At 46.9% G+C, this 14,069-nt stretch overlaps 1 protein-coding gene across 5 annotated transcripts in view; it reads left to right on the top strand.

Moving 5' to 3' along the window:
- NRP2 (neuropilin 2) overlaps window positions 1–14,069 on the top strand; it is an 88,613-nt gene that overhangs the window by 44,008 nt on the left and 30,536 nt on the right. For all 5 annotated transcript variants that reach the window (XM_033064385.2, XM_033064382.2, XM_033064383.2 and 2 more), the window contains exons 8-12: window positions 1,260–1,404; window positions 1,673–2,022; window positions 3,115–3,259; window positions 6,922–7,038; window positions 9,522–9,674. In XM_033064385.2, coding sequence (XP_032920276.1) covers window positions 1,260–1,404; window positions 1,673–2,022; window positions 3,115–3,259; window positions 6,922–7,038; window positions 9,522–9,674 — 910 coding nt within the window. The remainder of the gene's footprint in view (window positions 1–1,259; window positions 1,405–1,672; window positions 2,023–3,114; window positions 3,260–6,921; window positions 7,039–9,521; window positions 9,675–14,069) is intronic.

Raw genomic sequence — 14,069 nt, 5'->3', positions numbered from 1 at the left:
ATCCCAATTACCAGCCAGATTTGCAACTGATTCCCTCTGTGGGGTGGCTGCAGCCTGCCCTGAAGGAGTGGATGGTGATGTGCAGGGGCAGCCCAGAGCTGGCTGGGGTGCTGTGAACAGCCCTGTAAACATCCTCTGCATGCCCTGCTGTGCTGGATCCCGGGAGAAAGAAGCAACATGTGCCATTTGCAAGCCTAGAGCCACAGGAGGCTTACAAAATGCTTCCTAGCTGCTCTTGAAGGCAAGGGGCCAGGATACCACCTCACCCCTTCTTCTGTCCTCAGCTGTTTGACTCTTGCCTCCCACAGGAGACTGGTGCCAGAGATTACCCTCTCCTGCTTTCCTGAGATAAACTTACTGGGAGCTCCTGTGTGTAGTACACATACACATGGTGGGAGCTTGCACAAGAACTCACCAGCATCTCAGTGTGGATGTGGTTCCTGGCTGAGATGGGAGGATAGTCTAGCCCTGTCCTGAAGTGCTTGGAATGAAAGCAGGCAATGCCTGCAGCCTTGGTCAGTGAGCTCTAGTGCTTTTTGCTGGGGCAGAGAAAGGGTTGAAAATTGCCCAACCCTTGGGTATTTCCTCTTTCCCTCCCTTTTCTTTCCCACTATGGCTTTGCAGCCTAAAATAGAAACACATGTATCCAGTCCTTGTCTGTCCTGTTAGAAATATGGGCAGAAGAGGTGGATCTAACATCCATCTGGTAGTTATTGATTACACCATCTGGTAAGGCAGCAGCCTTTCCATACCATGTGGGATCATAAACTCCCGAGAAGCTGTCTCCATGTGGCATGGAGAGGCAAAGGCAAGGGGCTGGCTGAGCCAGCAGCTTGTCACCCCAGGCAGAGGTGCATCCTTCCTGCTCACACCACTGCTTGCACGTGATGTTTCCTGGTAGAGCTCAGTGTAAGGGTGTGTCAGGATGTCAGCCTGCTTGGGGGCATCTGGTCATTTGTACTGGAGCAGATCTAGGTCTGGGGGCAAGCTCGAATCAGCTGAGGCCTGATAGTCTGAGGTTCCTCGAAGTTCTGTGAGAGGCAGTCCAACAGAAGGCTCCTGGCTCTCCTGCCTGGTAGATGAATCCATCCACCATGCTGTCCCTGACAGCAGCTCACATCTCCCTGCTGGCCCCTGGTGTTTGCCCTGGTTGGAGGCTGGCCCTGACCAGAAAACCTTTCCTTGGTTTTCCCTGCTTATCTGAGGTGAGGATGTAACAGTGTGTGCAAATGTACATTTGTGCCTCCTTTCCCTTGCAGACATTTCAGGCCAATGAGGATGCCACAGAGGTGGTTCTCAACAAGATCCACAGCCCAGTGCTCACACGCTTCGTGCGCATCCGTCCCCAGACCTGGCACAACGGCATCGCGCTGAGGCTGGAGCTGTACGGCTGCCGCATCACTGGTGAGGATCCCCTCCTCCCCTTGGCCTCAGTGCTCCTCTGTCCCTCCAACAGCCTGTCCCAGGGTGCTGTCCCTTGCCACCGCCATGGCTGCTTGTGGTGGGAATGGTGGCACTGTGACTAGCACGGAGACATCCATCGCAAGGGATGCACTTGAGGGACGGGCCAGTGCTGGTGTTGGTTTGGTGTCCAGAGCTTAATGCTGTGAGGAGAACCATGAGCACTTCCCTTCAGTTACCCTGACTGTTCATGGCCTTTCCTTCCCTGCAGATTCACCCTGCTCCAACTTGCTGGGAATGCTTTCTGGCCTCATTCCTGACTCCCAGATCTCTGCCTCTTCCATCAGAGGCTATGACTGGTTTCCCAGCATGGCCCGCCTGGTGAGCAGCCGCTCGGGCTGGTTCCCCCGTGTGCCCCAAGCCCAGCCTGGGGAGGAGTGGCTGCAGGTGGACCTTGGCGTCCCGAAGAACATCAAAGGTGTCATCATCCAGGGGGCTCGTGGAGGGGACAGTGTGACCACCACTGAGTCCCGTTCCTTTGTGAAGAAGTTTAAGGTGGCCTACAGCATGAATGGAAAGGACTGGGATTTCATCCAGGACCCCAAAACAATGCAAGCCAAGGTAGGCACTGCCTGGAGCAGCTGCAAAATATGAATATGTTTCTGACTAGCTTCATTCTGCCTGATGGGGGTCTTGGGAAGTTGGCTGTCCACTCCCAAGACACCTTGGGAGTTTGGGGTTGTCACCATGAAATCCCAGGTTGCTCCAAATCTGTACTAGTGGCCATAAAGTCAACCTTTCCCCAGGGATGGCAATTTCTTTTCATTTTCTATTGTGGACCAGGCATGAGGATGTGGACATCACCTGCTGCTTCTCCCAGCTCCTGCAGGTCAGAGTCCAAAAGATGGTGTTTTGTTATGTTTTGTGTAAAACAATTATGTTTTACACAAACTAATTACATATTTTGAGGGGAAAGACGTGGCTGTTGTGACGTGCATGTCTGAAAGAGGAAGATTAATCACAACTTCTCTTCAGGAAATTTTCCACACTGGTGTGACCCTGAAATTCCCCATCTTTTTTTCCTTATCATTGGAGTTCCCCATAATCTTTCTGCTTAGTGTTATGGGAAGGGTGGGGGCTTGAGGAATAAATAAATTCTCTGCTACTGCCTGTTCTGTTTTTATGCATACTCCTCTGCTTAAAATTTGGGTAAGTTTTAATTTTTCCTGATCTTTCAAAAGAGGGCTGATGTTATATATAGCCCTCTGTTTATTCCCCACAGACTTTAGTTCGTGCATGTAAGCTGAAAAACAGCAGTACTTGGACTGTGAGGAAAACCAACTATTTACACCATCCTAGAACATGCAGTAGCTTCTTTATTTACCAAAGGACAAATCTGATCTCATTTTTATGTGAAGTTAGTGGATATTCCCCAGGCTTCCCCTGCATGGCTTGGATCAGAATCTAACCCCTGGATTCTAAGCTGAGGCCAGGAGAGATTGTGCAAGTTTCTTAGAAATAGTCTGGCTGGTCCTCTTGAAACTGAGGAGCAGCCCAATTTCTGCTCAGCTGGGCTCAATGGCCTGGAGTCGGCCAGCTAAACTTCTTCAAACTGTGGCTACATTCTGCCACACCCAACATATCGAGTCTGCTTGAGAGCATATGAAATGCACACATCTCTTGCCTTTTCTGAGTGTCTCCTTCTCTCTGTAGCTTTTTGAAGGCAACATCCACTACGACATCCCTGAGGTGCGGAGGTTTGACCCTGTTCCTGCCCAGTACATCCGAGTGCACCCGGAGAGGTGGTCCCCAGCAGGAATAGGAATGCGCCTGGAGGTGCTGGGCTGTGACTGGACAGGTAGGAACCCCTACACCTCTGCCACTGGCTGCTCTGGGGCCAGGCATTAAACCAGCAAGGTGCAAACTTAGGGTTATTTCCTGCTGGCCATGCTGCAGCAGGGAGACTGCAGCCATGAAGGCAGCACCTGTAGGGTGGCTTGGCCCCATCTTTTTATTTCCACCTTGAAAAGAACTAGCCTTGGTGCAGGATGTAGCAGCAATGTTTGGACTCCAAGCTTTCACACAAAACTCCATGCAGAATTTGTCCTCAACTCCTTTCACACTCCTTTCAGGTCTTTTACCTGGACATTGTGCAGTCTTTCACAGTCTATTACGTTAGAGGACATTTGGGCTTTTTAGTTTAGTAGGAGGAGAAGCAGAGGCTCAGTGACCAATACTTCATATCCTGAACTGCCACAACAAGGCTTTGCAGTAAAAACAACAGTCCCTCTCTCACTGAACCCAACGTGGAAACCTTTTTGCAGACAAAATTGGGGAGTTAACTCTGTGATCTCTACAAACATCCCTAAGACCCAGGAAATTTGTTCACTTTTGCCCACCTGTTTTTCACACGTGGTATGCCTTTCAGCCACCGTTTGTTTAAATACAGAGATGAAAACTGACTTCACACACTCACTGGGATCCATAGAGGTTGTGCTTCTGACCCTCTGAGGTTCAGTGGTGATTGATTTCTCCACAGTTTCATTCCCAAAAGCAAAAAATGCACCCGAAGGGTCATTGGGTCTGATGTTAACTTTGAAGTGCCAGCGGCTAGTTGTCCTCTTTTTTAATCTTTTATTTTTTAATAATCTGCTTACATATGAATCTGGAGTCCAGATGTCAGTGATAAAGAGGTATGATTTCCATTTTATAAACACATCTGTAGAAGGCATTTTCTTGTAAGAATTCCCATTCTAGGAAGTTTGAAAGACACAGAGCTTTTTTTACCCTCTTGTGCAGTCTTTACTAGCATTTCCTCCTGTACTGTGCTGCAAGATTCATTGCAAACTCTTAACAGCAAATCACACAGCACATGTACACACTCTTAATAATGAGAATTTTTCACATTTGAAGTCAATGGTAAATATCCCCCTGGACTGGCAATCCATTGTAAATTATCTAAACTTTAAATCAGATTAGATCTTAATTTAAATCTTACGACATCCTAGGATGTTGTGGGAGAAGCAGGTGCAAGAAGCAGGAGCTGAGGGCTTTGTGCAGAAGTGGTCAGGCAGCTCCCACACTGCTGCTTCCTGCAGCCCCCAGGAGTCTCCAGCTGGCAGATCTCTGCAGACTGCTGCTGGATGGTGCATCACAGCACTGCATCACTGCCATGAAGGGAGGCAGCCTCCCAGGACCTCCAGCCATGTGCATGCCAGCCCTTCCACTGCACTCCTCCAGCTTAGGGAATAAGAGGGGTTTGTCATCCTCAACTTCTCGTGCTATTTTTGGCCCAAATTTTCTTTTACATGTGTGTCCATGCTCATTTTCAATATCAGTAGCAAGAGCACATGTTCTTTCCAGGCAAGGTGCTTTATGGTTGTTTCCCAGTCTGGGTAATAATTTGCACATTGTAATGTTTAAAACTCAACTGCCAGGTCATAAATATCTGCAGCTTTGTAATCAGAGCAGGGCTTGTAATCTTGTGGATTCACCATGTTATAGAAAGCATTTATATCCCTGATGCAACCTGGGGAGCAGAGATAGCCCATGGCATTATCTGCACGTGTAATCCAGGCTGGCTACGTGCAGCAGGCCTTGACAATGCCAAGACAGGGCCCTCCTTAGCTGGGAGGACCCAGGCGTGCAACAAAAGTGGCTGTGAAAATCCAGGCAATTGCACTTGCTTGGGAATGAGATTAAGAAATGGATTTAAACAAGATAATTAAAATTATTTCCAAGTAAGGGTCTAAGCCCATGTGCAGCCTGCCCAGGTGTTTCTATTTCTTATCAGCAGCAAGCATCTTAATTGCTGAGTTAAACAGGTAACAGCCGCAACTGGGCTCACAAACTAGCTGGCTACTAACTCAAAAATTGGGAAGCAGGCAGTCAGCAATTGGCTTCTTTCAAAGACCTGCCAAAATTTTTCCTCTGAAGAGTGGAGAATGATGAATGTTCACTTGCAGCTGGGTTTCTCTCCTTTGAAGTTCCAAACATCTGGTTTCAATTGCTCAGTGACTTTGCATTTTGATTAGCAGTTACCACCAGTCGAACAGACACTTGCAGGGCCGGGGAGGAGTGAGAAAGCAAGCAAGCAAGACCTCTCTTTTACACTTTCCATTTCACACATGATGCTGTCCTGCCTGTTATTTTCATTATCTCTTGTAACCATCGTGTTGCAGCTCTGCCATGGTAACTGATTTTTCAAGATATATTTCTGCGGCTTGTCCAGGGCACTGCAACACTGTTGATTTACATCCGCTCAGCATCTGTGTCCCATATGGGACTTGGCTTTCAAGGTCCTTCCACATTGTCACATTTCAGCTATAAATCTCGATATACAGGAACAACAACCTAAAAAAATGTTCCAGCTCTAAATAAGTTCCAGGTTTTGATATGTTGCTTTCACCTGCTGCTTTTTTTTTTTTCTTTTCTTTTTTTATGACTTTTTTTGTGCCTGGCTGCTTGCAATTTGCTTCTTGGTTGCATTTGGAGTTTTATGGGGTTGTAACAAATTTGAACTTACAAATTAAAAGACTTTGAGGTTATTTGGTATTTTATCCTGAACAAAAGACAGCCACTGGGGGAAAAAAAAAAGTAAAAAAACCCCAGAGAGTTTATGTATAACATGTTTAATAACAGGAAAATAAAAGGGCATAAAGAAGCCTATGGAAAATATTCAATGTATTTAGCCATTTCCTCCTGCTTCTGGCTTTATTAAATGATATCCTGAAGGGTGCCGACAAAGAAACACAATCACACATAACTGAGCTAAGCTGCCTCTTTCTAAAAGTGGAAAGAATCAAGCCTGCTGCACTGCACTTAATGCACCCATAAAAGGAGAGTTTGCTGGAACCTAATGTCATTTATTGTTGATCTTAATATCCTTCCCTTTCTTGCTTAAATTTCCCCTGACACCTGCTTGGAGGCTGTTACACATGGGCCACGTTAGAGAAAGGGAAATTGGACAGAGACCCTTTGAAAGCGTAGTCAGGAGCCTGGAGTGTGAAACCAGATGCTTTCTGCAGTGAGCCAGAGCTCACCAGGGGATCCTCTGGGTCCGCTTGCGGTTACATCATTTGTGGGTTTGAGTGACTTGTTTTATAAATTGGCACAATTGGTGGGAATGTTGTGGTGTTTTTTCAATGTGTCATATGCCTTTGTGAAAGAAAAAGATGTTCTGCCTGTGATCTCACTTATCCAGTAATGACAGCTAAGTGGATTGCCAGCACCCGTGTAGATTGTAGATTAAAAAATTAAGAGAAAAAGTAGTGTGTATGTCTAGAGAAGAGTCTTGTTCAGTGGGAACTCCAAATCCATAGAACTCCCATATGGAAAGACAGTTCACTTGAAGTTCAAACCATGCTGACATTTGTAGCACGTGGAAATGTCATGGCATACTTGTTCTATCTCTTCCTGTCATTATAAGAACATGAGAAAAAGATTTTTTGGCCTTGTTTCTACTACCTGGGCTTCTTGTACTGTCTGTTGCAAACAGCTTCTCTACTCCATTTTTTTCAGATGTCAGGCCCACTGCAGAGACGCTGGTGCCCACTTTGAAGAGTGAAGAGACCACAACTCCCTACCCAACTGACGCAGAAGCAACCGACTGTGGTGATAGCTGTGGAGAAGAGGACGGTATGTATCAGAGCAGCACATCTTTATCTCAATAACTGATGGGTTAAGAGCAAGGAAAATACTCTTATCTTGCCATTAGCGCCAGTGCATGGGGCTGATTCCTGGAAAGCTTTGAGTAATATTATTAGTGATAGGCCAGGATTTAAAAAAAAAAAAAAAAAAAAAAACCCAAAACCAACTCATAAACAAATCTGCCAGAATCTGATAAGTTCTATCAAGGAAGGATGGAAGAGCAAGAGATAGCAACTAATTCAGTCCCTAGGGCACAAGACATGAAGAGCTGGTCTCCCAGCTTCCTTACATGACCTGGAGAAACTCATTTAGTGCCCTGTTTAGAACCATCTCCATTCCAGATCACCTCTTGGCTGGCTGTCATAAACTCAGAAGGTGATTCAGACTGCCTGGTATGTAGGGCTCCTTTTGCAGAGGTCACAACTGTGGAAGTAAATCACAACACGTATTGAAGACTGAGGTCCTGAACACTTACCAGCTTAAGGATCATCTTCCCTAATTCAGCAGCTTAAAATTTAGGACAGTCTGGGCTCCTTGTGTGGGCAGCAGAGAGAAGGGAACACTAACTCTGCACAGGATTTCATCTACCCAGTCTTAGATGGCCGTCAGATGTCCATGAAATGGTTTGGTACCTGTAGCACTTGACTACTTCTGATGATGGAAGAAGCTGAATGTTAGTTTAGACTCCATGCTGTGCTTGTTAAGAACCAGTGCTGAGTGAGGGCAAATCCTCTCTGCCTCAAATCCCTACCTGTAAAAGCAGACATCATATTCTGCTTCTTGCAAGGGGGACGTGAACAGCTAAAGGTAGTGAAAGGTTCAGATGAAAAGAAGAGAAGAGGGCTTGACAGAGCTGTGCAAAGTTAGTTGTACAGTGCAGTGTTCAGGAAATGCATTCCCCTGGGTGCAACAGCAGAGCCTGGGCCTCAGCACTGGAGCATTTACACAAGGACTTCAATAAGAATCTCACAAGGAAAAACTATCCTCTGAGATAGCTCCTAGGATTTCTGTCACTTCAGCTTTCAGTCCCAGATAAAATTAATGGGTTTAAAAATAAATAAATTAATAAAAGAACATTAATTGGTTTTTTCACACCTCCCATGGGGATTCTGCTGTACTTTAGTTCTAGAAATGTGAGTTGCAGAAGTAGCTCAAAGGAAAGGAAATTTAGGCCAGTAACAGTCTCTGCAAGAATACGATTCCTGGGTGCAATCCAGGGCAAGAGAGCAAGCAGAGTATGCTATGGAGCGTGGAACCAGCCTGCTTGTCAGCTTCCCTCAGATTTAGCAGCAATTTTCATTCTCATACTCCATAAAACAATGAGTGTGTTTCTTTGGACAATCAGATTTATGACAGCCAAACAGAAACAATGCTGCTCTCCAGGGTACAAGATTAGATTGGAATAAAAGAAACCATGATCTGCATTGTTTTATTTTGGAGTGGGAGCATGTAAAAAAAGCCCTCTGCCCCTTGCAGTGAAGTTCTCCTGATGCCTATCACTTGAGTCACTCAGCTCCTTCTGGCTATCACCCACTTAGTGGGCACTGTGATTTAAAACTTCCTCCTTGCTCAGGAAAATCCTGGCCTATAATTAGGCTCAGACATGCATGTCCTCTGAGTGCTTGGTATGGATTCAGCCGCTTTCTGCAGCCTCCATGCCACATGCCTGATTCCCTCGACCGAAGGAGCCAGCAACTGCCTCACTGCCACATGCAGCCCCTGGCAGTGCCAGCCTGCCCACAGCCCTGTCTCTGCAGGAAAGCTCTCCAGAGCTTTCAAAGCTGTTGTCACAGGGGAACTAACTCTGCTCCCTGTTTCAAGATGGAAAGCTAAAGGACTCGCCCAACAACCATGTGGTGAGTCCATAGCAGAGCTAGAAATAGGTTGGCTTCTTTCACTCAGAATCCAAAAGCTTGAGCTCATGGTGGCCCCACATTTTCCCTGGTAACATTTCCACAGGAAGGTAGGAAGCAGTGAGTGACAGCTCTCCAGGATGACAGACAGCTCCCGTCTGGTGCAAGTGGCTAGGTCTGTCACTCAGGAGCTGGGTTTCTGGAGCATTTGAGATTCTCCTTTTGGAGCCAGGCAGGAACTGCAGAGCATGGGGCACTCAGGAAGGACTCTTCCCTGACATTTAAAAGGCATTTAATATTGACCACTCTAGGGGAGGAAGAGAAGGTGCTGATTAGAGTCTGGAAGCACTTGGTTCTTGCTTTTATATTTGCTTAGTTTGGTGGATTAGCCACAGGATGTGGTGTGAACATTTTGATGATGCAGAACTTAAGGCTGATTCTTGGGGCTGAGGAAATGTGAGATAGGTTAAAAGCATCTGTGTGAGTGAGATTTCATGCTTTCTTCAGTTTTGATGGCTTGCCAGCTATTTTAGTTTTGGGTTGTTTTTTAATAGCAACCCTTCATGGGTAGGTCATTTTTTAATCCGACTTCATTTTGCTTCTATTTCCTTTTATAAGATTTCCAACTCCCTGCGAACTTCAACTGCAACTTTGATCTTCCTGAAGACCTTTGTGGCTGGTCACACGACTTGGCAACGGGTTATACGTGGTCCTTTCAGCCTACAGGCACCTGGATTGGCAACTCTGAAGCCAGCCCTGACGCTGTGCCTGGTAAGATGATTAATACCAAAGCAGGGAAGAGAGAGCTGATGGGGCTTTCTCCGTGTGAGCAGTATGAATGACTATTGCACAGCTATCATGGGTTGCAAGGGTTGTGCAGAGCTGAACTTCTTTCATGGAAACTTTCAGATGCTTTACTGTATGGTTCATGACTTATTTATAGGACTGTGACCGCTGGCACTGAATTATACTAACTGTCCTCTTGAGATAGCCTTGAATCAGACACTTTGAATCCAGTGGGACTGTGAAGGCTAGCCCAGGCTTTGTTCCACATCCCAATCCAAATGTCCTCTGTAGGATCCAGTGCTTTTTCCCCAGAATGCATTTCTTCCTCTCCCATATGTTACTCAGATTGCCTATAGTCTTCAGCTACTCTGCACTCTGGGCTTGCAGAGGCTGGATTTCAGTCTCCTCCAAGTGAAGGATGAGCTAAGCCCAAAGAATGCTGCAAATGCCAGCTTCTTGCTGTTTGACTTTTGCCTTTTTCTCTTCGTGCTTTGGAAGCAGAAGATTCACATTGCTGTGACAAAGCCTAATTTATGGAGGACCTCACTGAGATGTGCTGGCATGGGTTGCAAGGGAGCCTGCCTCTGGCAATGCAGTTGATAGATCAAGTTCTTCAGCTTCACATCCTGGAACTCAGGCCAGGACTAGTGTGCTTTCCTTATCCCTCATTGACTTTGTGGCACGGTTGGCACGAAGAACATTTGCCAGCTTCCTTACAGTGGGCTGTGTCGCAGTAGCACCACTTCACTCTCAGTCATTGCTTGTGAAAGGCAGGGCTGCTGCAGGCGAGCTGGCTGATCTGACCTGTGCTGGGCTCTGCCCTGGAGCCCGGTGATTTCAGTGTCTGTATGACCCATGCCCAGGGAGCTGTGTATCATGTGGGCCCCTCCTCGCCCTCCCTGGGTAAGGTTGAGTCTGGGAATGCAAACATTCAGGAGAACCTGTTAGCCACCTGGCAGAGTCGCTGGCCAGATTGGCAGTGCCGCCAGCCAGTTGGAAAGCCGTGCAGCCAACACCTGGTAGGCAGTGCTAAAGAGGAAAATATGTATTCCAGAAACATATGGGAAGAGGAGAATCTGCTACATCTCCACACACAAATCACCCCCACACAAATGCACACATCATTTCTCTCTTCAGCTCCTGAGGTGCTTAGCTTTTTTTTAAGAGACACGGTAATGCTGTAAGTGCAGCCCATATGGACATCTGAAAAATTCTTTGGCGTGACATAGGGACACAGTGTCTGCTATGGAGAAAAATATTTTCATATTTCAAGTGTTTATCTCTTCAGCATTTGAGTGCTTTAGAAGATTAATATCTGGAGCTCAGTGGAGCCTCAGGCAACAGGAGCGAACACTTAAAACCAGCCCCAGACTTAATAACCCTCCCCATCTCATTCACTGTAATAATGTTTAATTAATATAAGTCTCTTGCAAGTAGGATAAAAATTACTTATTTTTATAACTCAGACTCAATTTTTCATTTCATTTCCTGTCCCCTGAGTCTCCCTACAATTAGTTGGCCATAGTTTCTTAGAAGATCCTGTTGTAGCCCAGGAGAGGCTGGTGCTGCCTCAGACAGCAGCATGCAGTCCTGGTTTTTACCCTTCTTCTGCTCTTTCTCCTTTTTCTCAGTTATGAATTGCGCAGTTTCACTGTTGGGGCTGGGGAATATCGTCCTGCTGAGTTCAGTGGTCTGTTTTTGTGCCAGTGTGGAGAGCTCTCCCTTGGGGTGCTGTGCAGTCAGGCACTGAAGCACTGAGGGGTGCAGGCAGAAATTCCAGCACTGCCCTGCAAGTCATGGGCTGTGTGGGCAGGGAAGGAGGTGCTGGCTCCAGGGCGCTGCAGTGACTTACCCACAGCAGTGGGGGAAGCCAGCAGCAAACACCAGCACAGGCTGAGGATCAGCATTGGCACTGCCATGGATCTGCCTCCTGGCTGCCTCAGGCAAGGGAGTGCCATCCTGGCATCTGTGGGCATCCACTGCCTTGCCCCCACAGCACAGGGCTGCAGAGGAGTTGCAATACAAAGGCATCACTGCTGTGCCTCACTTTGGTCCTGCTCTTAGAAATTAAGAAGACATGACACAAAAAGAAGCAACTATTTGCTTTTTCCCTCCCTGAAGAGCTTTTAAAGGCAACTGGAGAAACATGAAAAAGAGGCAATGCCAGCTCCTTGGTGGTGACAGAATCAAAGCATTGTTTGGTTCACACTCCCCCATTCTTCCCCTGCCCTTCCCTCGTACTCCCTCCAGCACTTTGTTTCCAGTTAGAAAATTCACGCTCAGACTCCAGAGAGCAAGGAATGAAAAGCTGTTGTTCGGGGTGGTCTTTGCTTGTGAATTCCCCACCCTGGGGTGAGCAGTTGGGTGAAGGAGAGCAGCTGTGCTTGGTTAGAGGCCGGGCAGAAGTTGAGGGGAGCTCAAGGCTGCCAGAGCCCAATTTACTCTGATTTAAAGGTGCTGGCCCAGGCTAGAGGCCATGGCTGCTCCACAGTAGCAAGAAAGTGTGCTGTGCCTTTAAGAGCTATGTGGAATGTGTTTCTACTTCTTTTGAAAATGGCAAAACAAAAATTAAAATTAAAAAGGGAAAAATAATAATGACAGGAGGAGCCCTGGCTCAGTCTGCATAAGAGAGAGGGGGAAGGAAATGACCATGGTGAAATATCTTCTGTGAGGCACTTGATTAGAAAAGTCTGCTGAGAGACAGGCCTGAATTCCTCAGATATCTCCCAATTTCATTTTATGCGCTGCATGCAATTCCTCCTTGTCTTTGGCACGGAGAACTTCTCAAGACTGACAAGACACCCACTGCTCTCATTCCACTATTTTTATTTCCAAGATACTCTTTCAGGCAGCTCTGCATTTCTTTTTTTAGCCCTGTGTTCCTTGGGCTCTTCACACCATGGATTAACTCCACGTCCTCTCCTGCAGGCTCCCATTACATGTCTGGGGACCTCATTGGTGAAAGTGGACCCCAAGTGCCCAGCTCAGCAGAAGCCCAGCATGGTTCCAACTGCTACCTGCCCTTTGCAAGCCTAGAAAATACCATTGGCTCCCTCTTCCATGCCCCCATAAGAGATTGTCAGGATTTTTCCCTCTATGGACTTTCAGATGCTTCCCATCTGTAGAAAGATTCCCCTTAGCTGCACCTAGCAAGCTTCAAGGAGCAATGAGTTCAGGTTTCAATGAGATTTCATTCCCCCTCCTGCTGCACGCAATGGCAGCATGCCATTGGTGTCAAGAAAAGGTCTTAAGACCTGAAAATAAATCTGTGTCGATAACTTGGGCACCTCAACTTTTCAACATCTTTGCATTTCACTGGGGTCTTGATCCTGAATGGTCTAAAGATCCTGGGTTGTATCCTTAGCTGGTCGATGTGATTGTATTGCTCTCAGTGATGCTACGTTAATAACCCAGTACTGAAGAGCTGGAATCTCCACGTTTTGCCCATTTTTCCCCTTCCCTTGTCTTGCAGTGCTTAAGTAAATGTCCTGTGGTTCTAGAAGAGCACTGCAGGATCTGCAGCTTTACCATGTGCTGCTTCTCTTTCGGGTGAACACAGCATCGGGGTCAGAGCCCTGGCAGCATCGTGAGCCCTGTGTTGTTTGGATGTTGGCAGCTGTACATGCACACAGAAAAGGAAGCACTTTTAACCTTGCAGCTCTCCTGACCACACAGCTTTTGGGCTGGGCTGCAAAAACCCACTGAGAGCTTCTCTTGTGGGCCACGGCCTTGCTGGCTTTGAGGGTCAGGAATGCTGCTCATTTGGGTTGCGGGCACTGCAGGGAAAGGTTTATTTGTTTCAAAGTGTTTTCAGCAGAGGAGTGTTTATAGTGCTCTGAAGTTTCGTAAGAGCTTATTTTTTAAGAGAAACAAATGTTAAGCTGTTTTTAAGCTGATGGTGAACCCTTACCATTCCTGTGTTTTTCCCATGGGATCTTTAAAAGGGAAAGTTTCATATTTTTCCTGCAATCCATGAGAACTGCTGCCCGAAGGCCTTGATTCTAATGTGTCCAAACCAGCAGAAAGGTTTTCATGGTGTTAACAGGGCAGGGCTGAACTGGAGTGGGTCTGCACTTACTCTCATGAGAGTCTCAGGGCTTGTGCCTTGGGGACACATTTTGACCTCAAGGGTCAATCCTGTGTCCTTTGAAGTAGGAAGGAGTTTTACATGTGGGGTGGTATGAAAGTCAAGCATTTCTGTGCAATGAGTGAGCAGCTGCACGCTGTGGGAAGGAGACCACATATCCATCTCTGTCTCTCTTCGCTCCCCTCATGTGTGGTGCAGATTGCTTCTCAGCAAAGCTGTGCGTGTCTCTCCTGACTCTCATTTGCACAGTGAGGACAGCAAATGCTAAAAAGTCCTTCGTGCCCTGGCTGCCC

The sequence above is a fragment of the Catharus ustulatus genome, chromosome 7 (genome assembly GCF_009819885.2).
Source record: "Catharus ustulatus isolate bCatUst1 chromosome 7, bCatUst1.pri.v2, whole genome shotgun sequence".
Lineage (NCBI taxonomy): Eukaryota > Metazoa > Chordata > Aves > Passeriformes > Turdidae > Catharus > Catharus ustulatus.
The sequence above is the reverse complement of the archived record's forward strand: the minus strand, read 5'-3'. Positions and strand labels throughout refer to the sequence as shown.